We start from the raw sequence: 21,212 nt of genomic DNA, 5'->3' as shown, positions 1-21,212 counted from the left end.
AAGGAAGTAAAAAGTTAGGCTAGGCTATCAAATATGTGCATATAGTGAAGAATGAGAGAGAAAAAGCAACCAGGAACAAGTTGGTATTTGCTATGATGTGGCAGCCCCTCTCCCACCTCTCAGCGTGCAATAAGAACAGGATGGGTGTCAAAGCGCAGGAGCAAAGGAAGCTAAAACTGCAGCAAACCCAGGCAGACACGTGATGGTAACCCACTGGTACAACCACAGCTGGCCGCTTGGCAGGACCGGGCTTTAAAGCAGGGCCTGGAGACAGCAAAGGAGAAGGGGATGTACGTGTAGATGTAGTTTTGGGTGCTCAGCACCCTTCAGCTCCTGTACCCTTAGCAATGTAAAGGAAAGAAGCATGTCAGTTCCTAACCGCTCCTTGGACATAGGCTTGGGTTCAGCCAACATGTCTTTCCTTGGGGGGCGGAAAAGGCAGTATAGCAACAGAGCGTGTTCGTGGGGATCAGTAACGAGCTTTTGTCTCCAGCTCCGATGCCAGAGGGAATCCTGAGCTCATCAGAGGTGAGCAAGAGCAAAGCATTCAGGAAGGAGCTGCTCCTTCAGGGGGAGGGAGGGAGGATATTGGTGTGCCTTTGGGACACAGGAGCTCCCGCTGCAGTACAGGGGAGGATGGGAGCAGTTTCCCTTAAGGTACAGGAGGTTCAAAACTGTGTGAAACGCTGAAGGCTGAGGGTGGTACAGCACTGAAACCTGCAGTGTGGGGCCTACAGCAAGAGGAGTTCACACCTGCCCTTAACTGCTGCAACCCAGTCCGAGTCACCTGCCAGGGTGGTTATTTCCAGCTGCCTGAGCTGCGTGGGGACACAGCTTGTCTTCAGACAAAGCAGAGTGATGCCAGAGATTGCATTCAGGTCAGCTAAACAGCCGTCATCTGGGCATCTTGTGCGTAAAAGTGTCACAGGGCCAAATCCATCACGGGTGTAAATCTACCTGGCCTGTACCGTGGCTGTGGAAAGTGCAGCTCATGACCCAGACCGAAAACTGAAGGAGAAGGAATAGGACCGAGATCCAAATCTGCCTCCCAGTGATGGCTGGTTATGCTTTACCTACCTCCTTAATGCAGATTAAGTATTTTAAGTATACGGTACGCAGAGCTGATCTCACCACCCTCTACCACCTTGCAGCATGAAGAAGAAAACAGCAGATTCAGGTACAGAGAAAACACATATGAAAGGGATCACCTTTCTGACCAGGTCCTTGGTTCCTTTCTCCCTGCCCAGACGGCTTTCTCCTAGATGAGGCTCCTTCACTGCAAGAGCAGGCAGCGAGGGAATGGAGAGCAGGGAAGTGCCAGCTGGGCTCGCTTTCCCTATTGATATTAAAAGGAGCTTAACAAATGTGAAGCGCACACAAACATTTTGTCTGTGCCTGAACGGGGCTGTGCATCGCACAGTGGAGTCACAGTCCCATCTGTCTTATCTGTAACCTTTAAAAGGAGTCCTGTTCCCTGTGTCCTGGGCATGTCTGAACTGAAAAACTATTGTAATAGAGTCATAAAAATTATCACCAAAGTAATGGAGAACTCTGGTCCCCTCAGCCCCAGGGTAGGTGAGGTGCAACTATTGTAAGGAATAAAATGAGACATATATCAAAACAGAGAATGTTCTTATGAAAGAAGTGCAAAGTCATGTTGTTATGGAAAGCTCCACTGCTGCTCTCGGGAGAGAAAAGCAACCACGAGACTGCAGATACACAGCTCCTGTGGAAAAAGGGCCAGGGCTCAGCTCAAGGTTGTCTCTCTCTCATCAGCTAATGGAGGAGTCACTCTCCAGATCCAGAAGTGGTTCCAGGAGCCATTTAAACCCATCAGGTTGTGTGGCACATAGCAAATATATGAGTACAAAGCTCCTAATGCCGTCACAATGCTGAATCATGAGATGTGTGTCCAGGTGAGGCACATCTTCTGTGCTTTTCTCCCTCATCTGGCTTTACTGATCTGTAGTAGCTCCCCAGGAATTTTTACAGAAGGATGGCAAGGATAATGTTTCCAGGTATGGACAGGCATGATCTAGGGCAGAGGGGAGAAGTATGCATGACCTGGGGGGATTACAGCACCTTTATGCCTTTCCATCTCCAGAATTCAAGCCTGGTCACCAGCCTGCTGGAAAGACTCTTGTAGCTGTGAATAGACAAGCAGCAGTTAGGGGTAACTGAAATCAAGCTTTGGTTGGAGAACTGCAGCATCGGTAGGCTAAGAAAATAGGCAAGTCATCTTCAGCCTCCTTGTGATGGAGTTGCTTTGGATATAGAATGGAGTCACTGTTTACAGAAAATGTTTTCAGCAATGTATTTGTGTCTCTCCTGTCTTTTCCATTGAGTGAGAAATCTGTCATTTCATTTCAGTCTTACATTAGTAACGTTTGCATCCGTGTTGGGGGCTCCCTTAGAAGTACAGGATCTCAGCATCCGCTTCTGCTGCTTCTTGGAAGCCAGCTCCTTGTTTTAGCCAACCTGCAGTATGGTGCAAACATTTTTCAATTTTTGGATGGCGCAGTTCATTTGTATTGCTGGTGCTCCATATAAGTGCGATACGGCTCCAGTTTTTCACTGCAAATAAATTATCTAATGACTTAGTACTGTTTTTTCCTGTTGCAAAATCATTTGCAACCTGATGGTGTTTTCAGTGATTGTACTCATCTATAATCACTCACCAGATTGTTTATTTGAGCAACTTTCCACCTATGGAAAATCCAAGTCGTTATGGTTTCTGTAGTATAATTGGTATTGTGTCTCAACCAGCTGGATGGAGGTGTTTTGTTTTTTTTTTAAATAAGTGACAAAAATGAGTGAAATTTTTGCCCCATGCAAGTTCCTGTATTGGCTCACATGCACGCACACACAAAAAAGAGCCATTTTCCAAACTTTTAACAATTTAGATGGTTGTTTATGTGCTGCTAATAGTTAAGGCAAAGTGAGCAGCCCAGAAGAGAAATGGGCTGATTTCAGTCTCGCCTTCAGGTGGGACTCGCTAGCTACCTGTTCTCTGCAGTTTGGCACCTGCAAAATTTCTCAGTTGAAAGCTTTCTTGAACTATCCTGCAATCTCCTGCTAATCTGCCTGAGATCACAGGCAATTTCAATAACAATGAAAATGATTCTAATTTCGACTCTGGGAGTATCTTTGATGAATGCTATCCCAGTTTCTTTTTTATTCATCTCCCTTGGTTTATGACTTCCCACCTCAGCCGTAATGCGGAAACTGTTTTTGCCTCCGATTTTATTCATCAGGTCCTTTTTAACTTTCTTCCCTTTCTTGCTTCCTGCCAATAAATTCACCACCTGAAACTGTAGCTACAAAAATCATTTCCATCAGAATTGCCATTGTCCTTAGTGTCATTAAAAGTTACAGCTACTCTTAAGATGTAAGTGCCCAATTTGACAGACTTCACTTTACATCGCTCTGTTTTGCCTGCTGTTTTATCTGCATAGAGCAGGATGCTATCAGTCGAGCCCGTCTGAGGGGGGAGGCTGAATGTGATTATCTGTATGAGCGCTGGCACACAGTCTCTTGAAAACTAAGAGAAGGAGAGATTGGCAGCAGTGATGGTTTTCAGCTTCCTTTCCCTTACAGTCCAGCACTCGCGGGGGATGTGACACATCCAGTCCTTCCTGGGGACATGTAGGCAGGAGGTGCATGTGGATACAGCTAGTGGATCCCAGTCTAAGGCAGGGTGCTGACAGATGTGTGTGGAAGTACCAACTTAGATCCATTGCTTTCAAAACCACCTTGACAACAGTAGAAATGGAGATGACGGCATCTTCTTCTTTTTAAGGGCTTTGTACTTCTCTTTCTAACATGTTCTCAAAGGGGGAGAAAGCATTGCAACTCCGTATTCAGTAGAACTACCATGAAAAGCATTTTCCCCCTTCGCAATACAACCTGGAAAAGGTATATATTTATGCACCATTTCCTTTTTGGTGTTTGAAGGAGGTGGAAGCTAACATGCCTGATGAAAGTTTGCAGTGATATCAAAAGTCCTGGCATCTGCTCAGCATTTGCTCTGGTATGATGGATCCTTGGGTTTCCATGGGGCTCAGAAAGCGAGCCCGCTGGCTTCATTTCCTGTTGATACACCACTTCAAATTCCAGTCAACCACGTTCATTTCTCCAGTCATTCTGCCAATTTTGTAAATACACCTGTTTGACAGTGAAAAGCATCACAAGCCTCAAGAGCAGGTCTGTTCAATTCAGTGGTAATACTTACATTGTCTTCTACTAACATGAACAGCCTCTGCATGATGATCAGTACGTGTCTACTGTAACATTAGGTGGTTGTAAACACTTACATGAAGCTTTTCTATTTCCCTCCTCAAAAGAAATGTCAAGTATTTATGATATAATAGTTGTAACGTTTGTATTGCTCTGTGGTTGTTTGCTAGTAGCTGTATATAATTGATGAAGGGCCATTGTGCAATAGTCAAACAACATGAGGACATGGTCCTTATGTGACCACTTCATAGAATCATAGAGTTATAGAATCATAGAATCATTTAGGTTGGAAAAAACCTTTGAGATCATCAAGTCCAACTGTTAACCCAGCACTGCCAAGTCCATCACTAAACCATGTCTCTAAGCACCACAGCTACATGTTTTTTAAGCACCTCCGGGGATGGTGATTCTACCACCTCCCTGGGCAGCCTGGTCCAGTGCTTGACACCCTTTCTGTGAAGAAATGTTTCCTAATACCCAATCTAAACCTCCCCTGGCACAACTTGAGGCTGTTTTCTCTTGTTCTGTCACTTGTTACCTGGGAGAAGAGACCAACCCCCACCTGCCTACAACCTCCTTGCAGGTCGTTGTAGAGAGCAGTAAGGTCCCCCCTGAGCCTCCTTTACTCCAGGCTAAACACCCGCAGTTCCCTCAGCGGCTGCTCATCAGACTTGTGCTCCAGACCCTTCCCCAGCTCCATTGCCCGTCTCTGGACACGCTCCGGCATCTCAGTGTCCCTCTTGAAGCAAGGGGCCCACAACTGAACACAGCATTCAAGGTGCAGCCTCACCAGTGCCAAGTATAGGAAAATGAGATTAAGTCTTTGATCTTCAAGTATGGGATTCTTATACAAGTACCCTCATCAAACTTTGCTGGAGAATATAGGAAGGAGGGGGAAGAGAGCAGCCCAATAAATCCTGGTAACTGCATCTCGGAGAGTACGACTAGAGGGCAGCTGCAAGAATTTGCAGTAGCTTTGAGCAGCCTGTATGCTAGCTCCAGCAAAGATGCAAACCTTTTACGAGGCTGAAAACTCGGGTACGAAGAAAGTACTGCATGGTTCAAAGTCTTTTCTTGAAAAAGTGAGGAGATGTTCAAAGTCTCAGGAAATGGCTGGGCTAAACATGCCTAGAGGAGATCAGGAGCTGGCAACTAAACTCATAAAGAGGGAAGTCTCAAGGAGTAACAGGTCTGTGTGTAGTGTTTTAATGACGTAAGGTCCTCTGGCGCTGGAAATACATAGGTGCTAGATAACGCTGCTCTTTCTCAGAAGGCTGCTTGGAAAATGAGCACCATTTTCCCAGCTCCTGGAGGAGTATAAGCCTCAAACCTCAAGTCTGGGTGAAACCAGCTGGATTGATTAATCACAGCTGATCACAGGAGACTGCAGCTTTAAAACTTGGTCTGAGATACCTCTTATGAGCTGGGTGACAGCCCACATGTAGGACTGAAATGAGTGCACTTGGAAACCACAGTTAGCCTGGTGAATGTGACAGCAGACCAAAACCCGAGAAAAATTGCTTCTGATTGACAGAACAAACAGGTAAAGAAAAAGTATCAATCAGATGTCATCCTCAAGAGTTTTTCATTTGTCTTAGGTAAATCACTCCCTTTCCACCTCTCTAGAGAGTTTATGTGGAAGCAGCTGAGAGTGATTGACAAGCAGGCGTGTAGGCAGAGAAATCTTTATTGGAGGCAGAAAGAGGAGGGCTGCAGTATAATGTTTCATATACACATGCTCCCTCCATTCACTCAAGGAGAATACTTATTACTCAGTAACAAGCTTTTGCAGGGCAATCTGCATGTTGTAGAAGTGTCTTTCACGTGTTTGGGGCAGCAGAGAGGTGGCTTAGGGTGCTGCAGTTGTGGACAAGGCACGAGCTAAGGGTGAAATACGGCTGAGGTTTGGTAAGTAGTTGGGACGAGAGAATTTCTATGACTAAAAGAAATAGATACAGTAAAGCTCAGGTCTTGCAGAAGCTTCTTGCAATATCTTGCCTAAAAGCTTGAAGTTTTGTGTATTGGTTATTTGTGTGATTGTATTAGCTGCCATGGTCTAAGGAAGTTGTTGATTCAGACCTCTTCAGCTACAGAAAAGCATAAAAGAGTAGATTTAGACACAGAGTTTTGAATTCATTTTCTTTTCTCCAGCTCTCCCTTAAGTTTGGGAAGAATTATTATTTTAGATTCTTTTCCTGAATAACTGTTTGAGCATGCAGTCTCCTGATCACCAGTCCTTCTGGGTGACTTGAAGGCCTGCTGGAGCCCTCAAGTGTAGACCTCTCAGAGGCATGAAATTTCTGTGGTTTTATGAAACCTACTAGCTGACTAAAGAAGGACCACGTGGTGCCCAGTGCCGTCAGAGTGGGGGAGCCCCTTATCGCTGTGAGGAGTAGTTGGATGATGTTATCAATCAACATGTGCTGACATTTGCTTCCAAAAAGAGAGTGAAATTGGTGGGGAGCTGGTGTGTATGAGAATGAAGATTAGGAGATACGGTATCCACGTCTCGTTTGGCTTCCTGATCTCCCCTGCTCAGGGTGTATCTTGTTTTTCATTCTGTTTCCTTTGCTGCCTTTTTTGTTTGTTTGTTTATATCATCCATCAAGTTTATCATTATGTGCTCATGCACATAAAATCTTTATTAGCCATGCGTATTCTCTGTTCGTGGTTTTAATTTTCCTTCCTTCTTTCTTTGTTAACAAACTGTGCTGATTGCAGATGTTTCCCATTTGACAGCACCTGAGACTAAGGTTTTCCATCCACACAACCGAATGAGTGCTGGCTCCTTCCTCTGGCTGCCCAGCTGTGCAGGATGGGGCCATCCCCTGGCAGAAGCAGGGAAGGAACCTGCCCTTCCAGCCAAACCTGGGGTCGCATTCCTCTTTGAGATCAACAGAACAGAAGAGAAATAGAAGTCAGGTTGTGATCTTAGATGTGGTTATAAACAGGAGTGTTCAGGGTCCACATCCTTGTGCTTCTGTGGTCTCTTTGAAGTGACTGGCCAAAGGAGAGGTGAATCAGGGTCAACGCTAAGACTGAGAAGGTCCCTTATGCTCTATGTCCCACTTCACCTGCTCTCAAAAGCCCTTGAATGGTTGGTTAGAAGTTGGCCACGTCTGCTTCCCATCAACTTGGCTTGACTTGTTTCCTATATTGACAACATCAAGGAATGTATTTCCTCACTAGTTCTGAGGGTTAGTGCTCTCATGCCTGTTGTAAGTGAAAACTGGGTAAAAGGAGTTTCAGATGCTTCGCACCACCTTCTACAAAAGGACCCAGTTTACTCCGGTTGTTTTAATGATGGGTCCATTTATTAAAACGTGTCCCTTGACCGTGCAATTTTGTGGATGTGTTCTGGCAGGGCACTGTGAACATCCTTTCCTTTTGGATAATGGTGAGAAGAATGTTTCTGCACCAACACCTCTTGAAATCCTTCCTAACAAATCCTTCCCTGGAGAGTCTTCTAAGAGATTATTCTGCTTTGGACAGGTGGAGTGAATAAATCATCTTCTAGGCCAAGCCTTTTATGGTCCTTTAATCTTAACACTTTTTCCAGGATATCAGCTTAAGGGACACCAATAAAGAGTTTCCACTGTCCATGTGGGAATGGCATAGCCTCTGATTTGTGTCCTCTCTCCTTCATGCTTCAGAAACTCTCTCTATTTTTTCAACCTTGTTTTTCAGTAGGTATGAAAGTTTCTTTTCAGGAACTGGTGTTAGCTGGTGTTTGAACTTCAGTGGCTACAAAAGTGTAAACCACCCCTCTTCCATGAGTGACAAACCTTTAAATCAGGAGTCAGGAAACAAAACTTTGGGGCATCTTTCACTGGTTCCCTGTTATTCACTGATCCCGTTTGTCATTTTGCTGCTTGGTCTGCCTATTGCCTATGTAAATAAATAGAGGACTTTTTTGTCCAGTGTCCCATAGTGGTTCCACAAAAAGGGTAGCTCCAGGGAAATTACTAGCTGGGATGCAGAGCCCGCCAACAACAGTAAAATACGCCTAATCAGTGTGCTTGGTGTAAAGTCCTTTCTGAAAGACCAGGGGTTTGCAAATCGGATCCCAAAGCACATCCCACGAGAGAAAGTGCCGAGACATCCGTCAGCTAAGTGGACAGGAAGGCTGGAGTCACCCGTGGAGGTGAGGGGCTGGGTGAGAGCCATGGTGAGGGGCACTGGCAAGGGAAAAAATGGTCAGATAGAGGAAGATCATGGAAGCAAGACCAAGTAGCTTGACCTTGGTAAGATGGGGAAGAGGAGGTGGCTGAGAAGAGTCTTGTTCATGCCAAAGCAGCCTTTTCCTTTGCTGGCTACTCCTTCCTTGTACTGCCAAGGTGTGCTTTAATTTTGTGCAGTTCTCCCCTCTTGAAAAGCTGCTTTCAGTGTCAAGCAACATCATGGTTTATTACAGTGTTATTTTCAGGTTACACCAACAATGCACAAGCAAAACCTGTGTATGTCATGTCTCATTTATTCAGTTGCAGAGTTGTTCAGGGGCATCTTCTACTTGTGATGATCATCTTTTAAGCCATAGGTTGGGCTGCAGTCCTGAAAATGCATCACATATTTCTTAGCTTTGCAACCACTGTAGTAGTGAAGATGGGGACAGGTCCTGAAGGATACGTCAGTGAAAGCTGCCACAAATCACAAGATCTGGTTCTAGTGCTCCATATAATTAGCGATTAAAATGAGTAAAAACAAAGCAGCAATTTTCTTATTGATCCCTCAGCAAATAGTTCTGTCTATTTTCTTCTGTATTGTTTCCTCTTATTAAATAGCCTTGAATAAGAAATGTCAGTCAAAATAATTTAGATTCCTGGTGCTTCAGACAGAAATCAAGGCAGGATTGAATGAGGAAAGATAATTAGAGACAGGAATTCCACCTCCACAGACTTCTTCCCTTGCTCAAGGAGTGCTGATTTTATCTAAATTGCCAAAGCCGTGAGCAAATGAGAGGTGATGGGAATTAAGACTGCAGATGCTGAGACAAAGCAAGGGAAGTTTTAATTAGTGCATTTTAAGGTAGAAATGAATTTTCTGGGGATAAATTATTTGACTCAAGACATATAGAGCTTCTTAGAGGTGAACTGAAAAGCTTTTTACCTGCCAGAACCAGGACCAGGGCTCACTAGTTGTATCTGTCTTGTAGAAATGAGTGACCTATCACTGGGGTCTGAAACATATGGGGATGAATCCTCCTCTGCTTTGCATCTCACTTTTTTTTTTGTTTTTGTTTTGTGGTGTTTGTTTTTTTTAATTAAGGAGGAAATCCCATTGCTGCAGGTTCCCATCAATGCAACAGAAAGCAGATTTTTTTCCCACATTTACTCATTCAATTGTTAGTGCTGGACTTACTGTTCCTGAGGAATTAGGAGTTACATGTTGAACCTACAGATACTGAAAGGAAGATATTTTCCTTGCAGATTCTTCTCTTACTCTCTTTTCTTAGCTCTGTTGTCATCCTTTCTTTCATCACACTTACGCACACATAAGGACACTGGGAACCTTAAAACACTGACCTTTCTATTTTTCAACAGATTTCCACAGCTTTTCAAAGGGTGAGACAGTGACAGCTCTCTACTGTTTGGCAGTGGATAGAGACTGAATTGATGGAGCTGAAACGAAACTATTTAGCTGGGTGCTTTAATCCAGAACTCCCTGACTTCAGCAGAATTATTCAGGCTTTTAATTATTTACATATTTTGTGTGAGGCAGTTTTTGCAACAAGCAGGAGTGGGACCAGGACCAGATCTAATGGGTTATGTTATTGGGAGTGCTTACAGACCCCTTATGCAGGTGGTGCATAAACTCAGAGTAAAATGTTTTTGCCCCTCCAAGAACAACACTTTGCTCCTCTGCTCTGAAAAGTGGGGATGAAAGCCTTTTGAGAGGCTGGCAGATGGGCAGGCCACCCCAGCAGCACCTTTCTGACAGCTTGGGGTTTGCTGGCAGTGGTGGTCTACATGAGCTATGAGTATGACCTGGAAAATCACCCTGTCCTCCCTTCCTGGGATGAACCACCACTCGGGATCTTCCAAAATCCTGCTCTGCTTCCAGCCAGATTTGTAAGATAACAACAGATGGGTAGAGCAGAGGTACGACCTAGTGGCTTCAGCTGAATTTCTTTGATGAAGGGACCTAAAGTCTCATGAAAGCTCAGAAACCCCACACTCTCTCTGGGAAAACAAGTATCATGCTCGCTGGTTTTTCTGATGTTCTGGTTGCCTATTGCAGATGTTGCTATTTTGTTCTGTAGGTTAATTTATATTACCCATGATGAATGAATGCAGTCAAGAGGTATTGAACGCTGATGTGTTTATCTTATGGCAAGATAGAAATGTTGCAAACTTCTGAGCTACAGGAGGAAATGGGCTAATTTTAGATTTGTTCCTAGCCCTCGCCATGCGAATGGTGTCGCTGCGAGCCCAGCAATGAAGTTCACTGTGTTGTAGCAGACTGCGCAGTTCCCGAGTGTGTCAACCCAGTCTATGAACCAGAACAGTGTTGTCCTGTCTGCAAAAATGGTAAGAAAGTACTGTGTTGGCTTTAAGAGATATAAAGGAAACATTTCGTTAAAATGTTGTTGCTGATACATTGCCAGGCGATTTGCTTCCCTCGCACAGGCTGGCACTGGGGATGTTGCTTCTCCTTGTGCCTGGGCTTCAGTTACGAGGTGGCAACTATGAAAATTAAGGCCGCCCTTCCTGGCCTGTGTCTTCTCATAGAAGTTGGTGGGATTGCTGACTTCAGTAAGGCTTTACAGGACCGAGTCCCAATATCAGTGATAGTAGTTTCATGTCTTTGCTTTTTTTCTCATAATTAGTCTAACATGAAATCAAGTATAGAAGAAAAGAGAGAGTCTTTGTCCCTAAATTAAGGAAACAGTGGTTATTAGCTAAAACCAGGGGAAGACTCACCGAAATTAATGGCAAAACTTCCACTGGGGCCAGTAAGACACCCACCAAGCCTGTAACACCGTTAGTTTGTGTGCTGGAGTCTGTGTGTGGAGTGTTGGCCCTCATCGTCCTGCTGAAGCGATTTCATGAATTGGAGTCTGATTCAGCAACACTTTCAAGACAGGTTTTGGGATGACCGAAAGTACCTCTTTGGAAAATAAATCTGTTTCCAGAGACGGTCTCCCTGGTCTTGTGCTGCAGCCTGTACACACATATGTCTCTGGAAAAGCACCTTTCTCCTGACATAAATATGAAGACAGGTTAAGAGGTGAGCCAGCTTCACATAAACCTCTTCATGGCTTTCTTAACATGTAAGAAATGGCTACTTAGACTCATCTTCTCGTGTTTAGAATTCACTATCCATATATATATTTCCTCTTACATACATCACTGCTGCTGGATAAGTTTAATGGTTGCTTTTGGATCTAAATGAAAATGTTTACAAAGAAATAACATTTTCAACACATTTTCTGCTCTTTAAGACAGAAAAAAGGCAAAGAATTGGAAATGCAAAATATTCTTATTAAAGGAATTGGCAAAATTAAGACTTGGAAGTCTGGAAAAAAGGAAAAAATACTACTTAGAATTCTGAGGTTTGTATTAAACCATGATTTTTACTTTAAAATATTTTGAAAGATTTTCATTTAGAGTTTTGTGTTTCTGTTGAAAAGCAGAAAATGTTTATAGGAAATTTCATTGTTTTGTTATTGTTGTTGATGAACTTCAGAGAAAAGGTATGTTAACCAGCTCTATCCGCCACCTTTGCACATGGCCCACCGTGCTTGGGTGTGAGGTTTCCCGTCGCACTCAAGAAGATTGATGTCTTGGGTTAATGACTCAGAGGGGTAACACTGGCCATCGCCGTGTCTGTTACCATAGCTCAGTCATTTACACCTGAGCAAACGCCGCTCGTGTGTGTTTGGCCTCTGTGTTCCCATCACGTATAGGGTACCATGCTGAATCCACCTCATTTACGGTGGCAGCACTCACCAATTCCTTCCCATCTGGTTCGCGTCACATGAATCCAAACTGTGAGCATCCCTCTGGCTTCCCAGCAGTGCAGACTCAAAGGTGACTTCACATAGGTCCAGGAGCTGCTGGGTTTCCCTACCAGCCCTTTACCACCATGACCATTTCCCCCTGTAACCAGGCTCCCTGACTCTGGATGTCAGTGATTTTCTGTGTTGCAGTCCGCAACATCCCTGGTGACCAGGAGTGTCTTTCAGAAACAGAGTGCTCAGATAACCAGGAGGAAGGGGAAGGAAGCAGCTGCTACTGATGGGTAGGAGGACAGGGGGACAGAAGGAAAATGAGCCACCTGCTGAAGGGGCTTCAAGGCACGGTGTAGTGATTGCAACCCTCAGCTAGAAGCCAGGAAGCTTTCTCCATGGTTTTGCCAAATTTCTCCACTTCTTTCTTCACTCATCTGTAGGGGATACAGATATAAAGTTCTCTGAAACCCGTTCTAGGCAGGGAAGTATTTTTCACCATCCTACATGCCTTGGGGATCCTGGTCTATGGGGCCGGGGAGACCGGGGCTTGCAGCACAGCTCTGAGCCACTGGTGGGTGAAGGGGAGAGGCGGTGCGGTGGCATAGCTGTTCCTTGGGGTCAAGGAGCATACCTACATGGTCGGTGCTGTGGAGGGGAGCTGAACCCCTTCTTGCATCCCAGCCTGACTGTAGGGATGAGATGTGAGACCCCTTGGCTGGCAGGGCTTTCTGCTCCGCCTGCTGCAGCTGGAGCTGACTGGCCAAGGCTTTATCCTACAAATGAAATCAAATAATTCACACAGTGGTGGAAATAAGTAGGTGTCAAGGTAGTCTCTGTTCTCACAGGGAATCTGATGAGCAAATTTTGTTACTGCTCTTGGATGTGGCGCCTGGTGTGGTTCACACCCTTTGTCTCCCTCTTACATTTTTGGGAACTTCATGTGCAAGAGTAACAGACATTGTTGTGTCTCCTCCCCTTCTGAATCCCTCTGACACATCCTAATGAATGAGAATTGCAATGCTTTACGCTGTCTGTTCATCCTGAGACAAAGAATTTATCTTTCAGCTCTCCGGCACAGCCAGTCAATTAAAGCTCAGTTCCACAAATGCATGAAGATAGCACAAACTGACAGAACCACTTAAATGACTGAACCCACCCCCCTACCCACCTTTTTTTGTTTATTTATTTATTTATTTATTTGGGGGTTTTCTTTCCAACCAGTAGCTTTTGCTTTCTACCAAAATGGTGAAGGCAGTTACCGTGCCATGTTTCAGTGTGGTGAAAGGATTTTAGCTTAGTCTCAGTCCCTGTGGTCAACATTTTAGACTGGCAAACAGAAAAGCTCAAGGATACAGCTGTTGGGGGTGGGGGGGCAGGGGGAACAACAGAATCCCCAGAACAACACATAGTGCAAATCTTCATTTTAAAAGCTACTCCTTAAAATTTTGGTAAGGAAAATCCTTGGTTTAGGTTAAAACACAGCCCTGCATCATTTGCTACACTTTGCTAGCAGCGTGGCTTGCCTGCTTGTTTAGCTGTTGCTGCCACTAATGGGAGAATAATTTCCTCTCGATACATTCAGATAGATTTTCATGCCTTTCTTAATTATATCATGCCAAGGGCAAAAGTGCTGTGAAGCAGTGAGGTTAATGCAAAAATCTGTTGATTCTAACATACCTGACCTGAAGATTCATAAAAAGCCAATATCAATTTCTCTCCCTCTACCATCATTTAAGAGCAGTCTGAACAAGTGGCTTTGGAGATTTATTCCTTATTGTCAAAAGAAATAGAATTGTTATCTTGTGCTTCACTAGATGCTGTAGCTCGTGCAAAGCCGGCTGTGCTCAGCAAAGGATACCGCACTACACACAGAGCAGGTGGAGTTCACTGGGAGGTTAAAATTTGGAGGTGAGGGAAGGAGAGGACATTTCCTCCTTTGTGTCCCATCACCCAGCTTGTCAGAGTGTGTTTTAAGGACAATGGCTCCAGGTGCTGCACAGTATTTCTGTCGTGGAGATGAAAGGTCACTGGATTTCACATCCCTGGTAGTCTGACAGACCACAGAATTATGGCCCCGAGTTGTTATTTCTAGTCATTGTGACTTCTCCAGACAAAAGTGTGTCAGCTATTGTTAACTCTCTCCTCTGCGGGATCTAAAACTTGCCTAGCACTGTTAAAATCAATTGTGGCTGCCACCATCTGTGCTATCCCTCCTGCCCCCAAGTTCTCCTGCAGTTCAGGAAGAACATCTATCCACTCTGCTTACGCCAAAGCCTTTCCAAGCAAAAATCCCCCACAGGTCCCATCCTCCTGTGTCCAGGGCTGTAGACATGCCTGTGTGGTGGTGTTCAGACTTCCCTGGGTCTTCTCACCTGACTCTGAACTCTTCATTTCCAAATCTCCGTTTGTCCCTCCCCGTAGGTCCATCCATTGCTGGGGGCTGAACCTCACTATTGGTGGGATGTTTTTTTAAAGCCCTTCCTTATGTATCTCTGTGAGATTGCTCTTTGCATTTCCTTCAACCCTTTGGATGTGGTCTCGCAAGGATGCGAGGATCCCTGGTGTATCATCACTCTCATCTCTTCACCTGGTTTAATCTGTGATCCAGATTAAATGGGTTCCTCTTTGCCAGCTCCAAACAACTCTCACCTGCTGCTGTGCACAAAGGGATAAATTAATTGTGTTTCACCTTCGCCAGTGCTGTTTGTTCAGAGCTGAAACCACGTGCTCCCAACATGCCCTTCCTGGGGGGGTGAGTGGATGTGCTCCAGCAGGGTGTCCCCAGGTGGCCTTGGAGGTCCTTCCTCCCGTGCCGTGCTGAGGTAGTGGCACGCTGATCTTTGCTCACTGCTCTGAGGGGGCTCAGCTTTACACACTTGTGCATCTGTCCCCCATTTGATGCTCCGTGGAAGGAAAAACAGATGCAATTTCAAATTAGCAGCCTCGCAGCTGCTTGGGGAAAGGCTGGAGGTGAGTGGAGGCAAGAAAAGGGCAGCACAGGGCTCCCAGCAACCCGTGTTCTCCTGATTTCACAAAGTGCTCCTTCAGAATTCTATCCAAAAATAATCTCGACATTAGCAAAAATCCATCATCATGGGGAATTTTATGGCGCAGCTGTGTTGGGGAAATTAATTTAAAAATTCTAATAAATGCCACAATAGAATTGTTAACTTCTTCTCCTCTCCAAAGTGTGAAATTCTTTTCAGAGCATTTCAAAGGCGCCTTCACCCATTTACACATACATTAACGCAATTCCTAAAATAGACTTTGCTGTGGCACTTCCATTTTCTTGAGGGATGAACAGAATAAGCATTATAAATTTCTGTTTTGGGGACTGGTTTTGCTTTTAATTTAATTTTTGTTGCCACCAATCCTCAACAAAAGAATTTGTTACCCAACAAGACAGATAAAAGCTAACATGTCCACAATGAAATACTTCCTGGCAAGCGTGCTTACTCACGTTAGCGTGGGCTTCTGGAGACGTTCGTGATGAAATACTGGGCAGCAGGAAGACATGTTTGTAGATAATCTTTCAGTGAGTCTTTAATTAAAGTTTTAAATTATCACAGTTGATACAGATTTCAAAGTACAGAGTCTGATCCCGGCCTCTACGCACAAGTAAAAGATGCCTTTGACCTTCAACAGATTTTGCTTCAGTAAAATAGCATGTATTCAGGGAAAGCTCATATGGGTATTCATTGTAATATGCTATAAATATTAATAATTCTATACAAATATCTTCATCTTTGAGGGCATGAGCACGAAAGTGAGTAAATAATAATTTATTTCCATGCATATAAAGCCACATTTTACCTAAGCTTCTCTCTTAATTTACTGAGAATATAAACTTGCTGTTCATTATTTCTCTGTTTGAGTTAATTTGAAATAAGCATTCTGCACCCCAGCCTGTTCCTTCTGTAACGCCGCATGTTTTGCCCAGAAAACCCCTGAGGATTCTCCCAGCCTGTCAAAGCTGAGAGCAGCCTTTCCTTTAGCAAACAAATATTCATTACATGTGTCCCTGAGTGAATTCCGCACGCCACTGTGTAGAGTAAACACCCAGGGGCTGACCTTCGAGGCTGCCTTTTCCTAGCAAGGGCTCGGTAGAAATGCCTTTTTTCTAAGCAGATGATTTTTGGAAGTCTCCAAGGGCCGAAGGGGTGTCCCTTTGGAAAAGCTCTGCTGTGGACAACAGGAAGAATTGGTGCTGCCACATGGGCAGGCAGCCCCCAGGCCAGGCTGTTCCCATCCTGCCCAGCCAGGTGCTGGGTGGAAGTTGGTTCAGGAACTTCAATTACATTTATACATTAAGCAGGGTTAATACTGATTACCGTTTGTGTAGGTAGACTTATCAGGAAAATCTGGATGCCACAGAATGAGGTATTGGTGATGCAGTCAATGAACTGGGCTCTTTCTTCTGAATCAGAGAGACAACCAAATCAATGCCCAAGTGTTGTCTCAGAGAGGCAATGTGATGTGTTTATTTTGGAAAACCTTTTGGGATTTTGGAGAACAAAAGGCTCCATATAAATGTAAATTATTTATTGTATTTTCGGCAAAGGTAATAGATTAACAGTGCATGTTGTTAACCAATAGTGACAAAAAGAACTTTGCCACATGGTCTCTGTTGTTCCAAATTATCGGCTATCTTGAAATGTGCCAAGATTTTAATATTGAATAATCCAGTGCCTGGATATTAAGTTACCTGTGCTTTACTGCATAAATATAGCTTGTTATTTATCTGCAAGATATGGATCATTGAATCTCCAGGTCATTGTTTTGGAAAGCATCTGCTCCTACCATGATCAGTACAAAAAAATCAATGAATTGTGGATAAAAATTACTAAAAGTTTGAGAAAAAAAAGGAAGGTTTTGGGGAGAGGATGTTTTGTCTGCCATTCGATTATATACAGCTGTTGCAGGATAAAGGTGACACAGAAAATGTGGCAAGAGGATGAGAGAAGACTTCATATTCATTTACTTTATGGAAAACAGTGGTTTGAAGCCATGGGGAAATTCCTTTAGGAAAAAACAACTAAATAAAATTCCTCTTCTAATTTATTTCAGGAATTCCTGAAATGGCCAGATTTTAAGATTGCAGTTAAAACCCCTTCAGTCAAAGTCTATGCAATATGCTGATTGATTGTGCAGATGCAAGCTGAATGTGACCAGCCAAGAAGATGATGTATCCCCCATGCTGGACTTTGCTGGACTCCACTATCCTCTCCATAGGCCCCGGAGACCGAAGCCGGTAGCATAGCGTAGCCGCATCACCCTTCGTTCTTGGTGGATGAAGTATTCATGGCAACCAGCCAAGTTTTGACTCCACCACTCTCCCCCCATTCAGATGTCAGGCTGAGGGGTCACGAGAAGGACCTGCTCGTCTTCAGGCAATGTGGGGGCTGGTGGGTGTTTCGCAGCTGCCTCCTTAGCACTGCTGTGCTGATGCAGAGATGCCACCCCAAATCAGGAGCCGTCTTCCATTTTTGCAGAACCTGCAGAAGCCAACTTAACATTGCGATGACAGAACTCAACGCACCAAGGCTTTGTGGCCAGCTGTGTAAATCAACGGGTTTGGAAGGCTGAACACAGAAGAAAATTTGTGAGACTGCAAAGGATGCGTTTTTGATTGTCGGCTAATGTTCTTTGTGTTTACCAGAAGGAGTGTAAACTGTGATGCCCTATTAGCTCAATTAAAGGAGTGATTTGACTACCAACAGAGGAAAAAAATGATTGATTTAAAATCCGGTAGAAGATCAAGATTGAAAACAAGGCGGTATATTTGGGCCAGGCGGTCACCATCCTGACAAAGTACTTCAGAACTTGCTTTACTGTTCTTTGAAAAAAGAGTCATTTCACTGAAATTGATTTTCAGTGGAGCTCGTTCACCTCCATTACTTTGGGCCAAATGGTTGAAGGCATGTAGATGCTGAGCTTGCTGATGAGAGTTAGGTACATAAGCATCTGTCAAGAGCTAGCCCCTCCATTGCCTTTGGAAATCTCAGGCAGCTGGATTATCCAGGTGCTTAAATGCCCCCCTGACTCAAGACTGTGACCTGCTCCCTGTGGACACAGCTGTTGAAAGAGTCATCTAATAACAGTGAAAAGCTTTGGAAAGGTATATAGACATTAAATCTTCCAAAATCAGGAGGTGGTGGTGGTGGATAGCATCAAGGATGGCCGAGTTGAATCTGCCACCGCCTGGTGTTTAGAAGAAGGATAGACTAAAAGAGGCAAGAGAGAGGAAAAGTCTTTAGAGAACAAAAAAAGACATGAACTGAACAGCACTTAATGTGATTAACTCTGTCACACAGCTCGGTGCTCACACAAAGCGGTAGCTGCTGGACTGTGTAGCATCAGAGTGACAGGGATGCTGCTGGGAAAAGCTCAATTCAAAGAGTGCTGTGGTAGGGAGCCAGCAGGACAGCAGCCCCATTTGACCCGATGTGTTCGTCTGCGCACTCACAGGTCAGCTTCCCGAGCATTCGTGGTCCCTTCCTCTGCCCAGGAAGCAAGAAAATGGTAGTTTATTAAACAAGGCAGGAGAAGACTGCCAGACAGCCAAAGGCCAGGCAGGAGCTGAAAGCCGCTGTCCTGAATTTTTACCCCAGGTCCTAACCATGTTTCCATGCTTCACATACACCACCCCCCCCACCCCCCCCCCCACCCCCCAGTGTAGTTCAAAATGAATGTCTATGGGCTCCCTAAAGAGAAGGGTCAGGAAGGATTATGAGGAGCCGTTTGTTGGATGCGACTTGTTCCAAATCATTAAGTGGACACAGCTCACAGAGATGTGGGAAACACATTACATGGTCTGCATTGCTCTTTAAACTCAAAAATAGTTTTGAAGAAGCATCTTCTCATCAGTGATTGTTTCCCCTTGGGAAAATGTTGCTGAAATTTGTGTGCACAAGCCTATGACAGTGGTAGCTCAAGATCCACTACCATCATGATAGTATATTGTAGAGGAGGGGGATGGGTTTGGGTTTTTTTGGGGGAAAAAGTTCCTAGGTTCAGGTTGGGAAAACAAGTTCCTTTTGCAGTACACCAGCAGCCCAGGCAGCACTGAAATTAAAGCAGAAGTGGTCTTGCTATCCCCCACTGATCAGATTCTTGGTGTAACTTAAAAGACCAAAAGTGACATGATTATTCAGTTGCATTGCTGTAAACCTTTTTGCTGCAAGAGAAGCCTAAGCCAAATCCTGAGTCTGTGTCACTTGGTGTAATGCTGGCAGTGGTGTTTCACTCTGATTTACTCCAGCTGAGGATCTGACCTGCAAGAGCTCATATCTCTGGGTGACTCACAGGCAAACTGCAGGAGGCTGGGGTGTTTTGCATGGTCAGGCTTTCTAAAAGGATTAGAGATGGGTTTGCTTTTGCTGCTCTAGAAGGTTGGGATTATTAAGCATATCTGTATGAGAAGAGTGGCAGACACTGTCTTCATGTATTTCTAATTTAATGAATGTTTAATGCTTCTTTTATTGGAGCCTACATATATGTAGAGTAGAGGACTTTAACAAGGGGTTGACTTATGTCAAATAATTGATGTTTGAGCTGGTCCTTTTACACGAAATGCAGACTTTACAGAGCAAAGAGACTAATGAAAATATGAATTAAAGATTAGAGCTAAGCAAGTCTGAGAAAACAGAATTTAAAAAGGCACTTAGAAGTTTTCTCCTCCTGCTTCCTTTCCTTCCCTCCACCTTTTCTACATCTCCGTCCTCTCTGCTTCTTTGATAGGGTCCTCAATTTCAGCCGCAGCCTTCTGTCTTTGCTACACCTACACACCTCTGCAAAGGAAATGAGGGCAGTAATCTCATTCTGGGTATTGCATCATCCTAGCCTGGTACACTTGCAAGCTCACCAATCAGTTTGGCTGGAGGGGCTAGAAAGAATTTTTAAGGTGCGTTTTTCTTCTTCTCTGTCCCTGATTTTCTGATGGAGTGAATCTGATGGGCAGAATGAAAATAAGTGCAGGTTTGGTGGAACTGTTTGTCCAGAGGGACCCACAATTTTTTGTGGGTGTTGGGTGAGGGTGAAAAAAATTTTTATGTGGTGGCAATACTGCTGTGTGACAGTGGTGGAGCTGTGTTGCCTGCAGAAAGTTCCTGTAGGACAGCTTTGAGGCTGGTACAGCGCCAAGACTGCCATCAGATATTGCTGGTCCCCGTTCTCCAGGGATGCTCTTCGGCCCATAAGCATCAGCATCCATTTCCTTCCCCTCCCTTGGCCCACGCCTCTCTCTCTCAGTTAGCTGTCTTCCTGCTCTGGCTTTTCATGGGTGCTTTCAGCTCTGAGTGCAGGTCTACAAGCTCAGCACCAAGGCATGGCTCCTGCAGCATGAGGCTTCTCTTGCCTCAGTTCCTGCTGCACAGGCTGCAAAGAGCTTGGCTGGCTGGGGGGTTAATTTCTTGCTTTCTGTGTTTAGAAAACTCTTCTGCAATGTTTATCTGAATTAATACCTAAGACTGAAGAGCTTAGGCTTGGTCATCAGCAAATAAAAGCCCAGTGGAAAAGAGGGGAGGATCTTGATTTCTTTGCTTTGTCTTGTTGGGTTGGTGTGGTTCAGTTCCTTGCACCTCTGGCCATATTGGTACAGCTAAATAAAAGAGGGCTGGGCAGAGAACTCATCCTTGGGACCCTGATTGTCAGCACTTTGTAATGGGTGGCACACCTAAGTCACAGCAGTCAGCCAGTGCCGTTGTAGTAGGCTTGGTGTGCTCCACAGCCTAGCTGTGTCTTCACCCCAACCCTGAGGCACGTACGGCACCCTTGATGCTAAGGAATCATCACCCCACTGGACCGTAGGGCTGCTGTCTTGTTAGCTCAAGCAGTCCAAAGAAAGGCGCACAAAATAATTACGCCTTAGGGTGAAGAGGGGAACCTCCTGGGGTCTGGAGGAGGTCCAGGGAGAAGTGCTGGGTGGTGTGGATGTGGCCAGTCTTTGCCATGTGGCATCAGAGCCAGAGGAGAATCTCATGTCCTGTTTTCTTTAGCAGTATGTATGTGTTCTCTCCCTCCACAG

General features: G+C 44.7%; 1 protein-coding gene across 2 annotated transcripts in view; it reads left to right on the top strand.

Moving 5' to 3' along the window:
- Positions 1–21,212, top strand: part of VWC2L (von Willebrand factor C domain containing 2 like) — a 55,235-nt gene that overhangs the window by 10,861 nt on the left and 23,162 nt on the right. Inside the window, exons 3-4 of one of the 2 annotated variants that reach the window (XM_027796777.2) lie at positions 10,634–10,763; positions 17,255–18,801. In XM_027796777.2, coding sequence (XP_027652578.1) covers positions 10,634–10,763; positions 17,255–17,280 — 156 coding nt within the window. In that variant the 3' untranslated portion in view covers positions 17,281–18,801. Of the gene's footprint in view, positions 1–10,633; positions 10,764–17,254; positions 18,802–21,212 lie in introns of those variants that run through there. The other variant, XM_005244417.3, reaches the window with a different exon arrangement.

This window comes from Falco peregrinus, chromosome 8 (genome assembly GCF_023634155.1).
Source record: "Falco peregrinus isolate bFalPer1 chromosome 8, bFalPer1.pri, whole genome shotgun sequence".
NCBI classification, from domain to species: Eukaryota; Metazoa; Chordata; class Aves; order Falconiformes; family Falconidae; genus Falco; species Falco peregrinus.
This window is presented reverse-complemented; position numbering and strand designations above follow the sequence as displayed.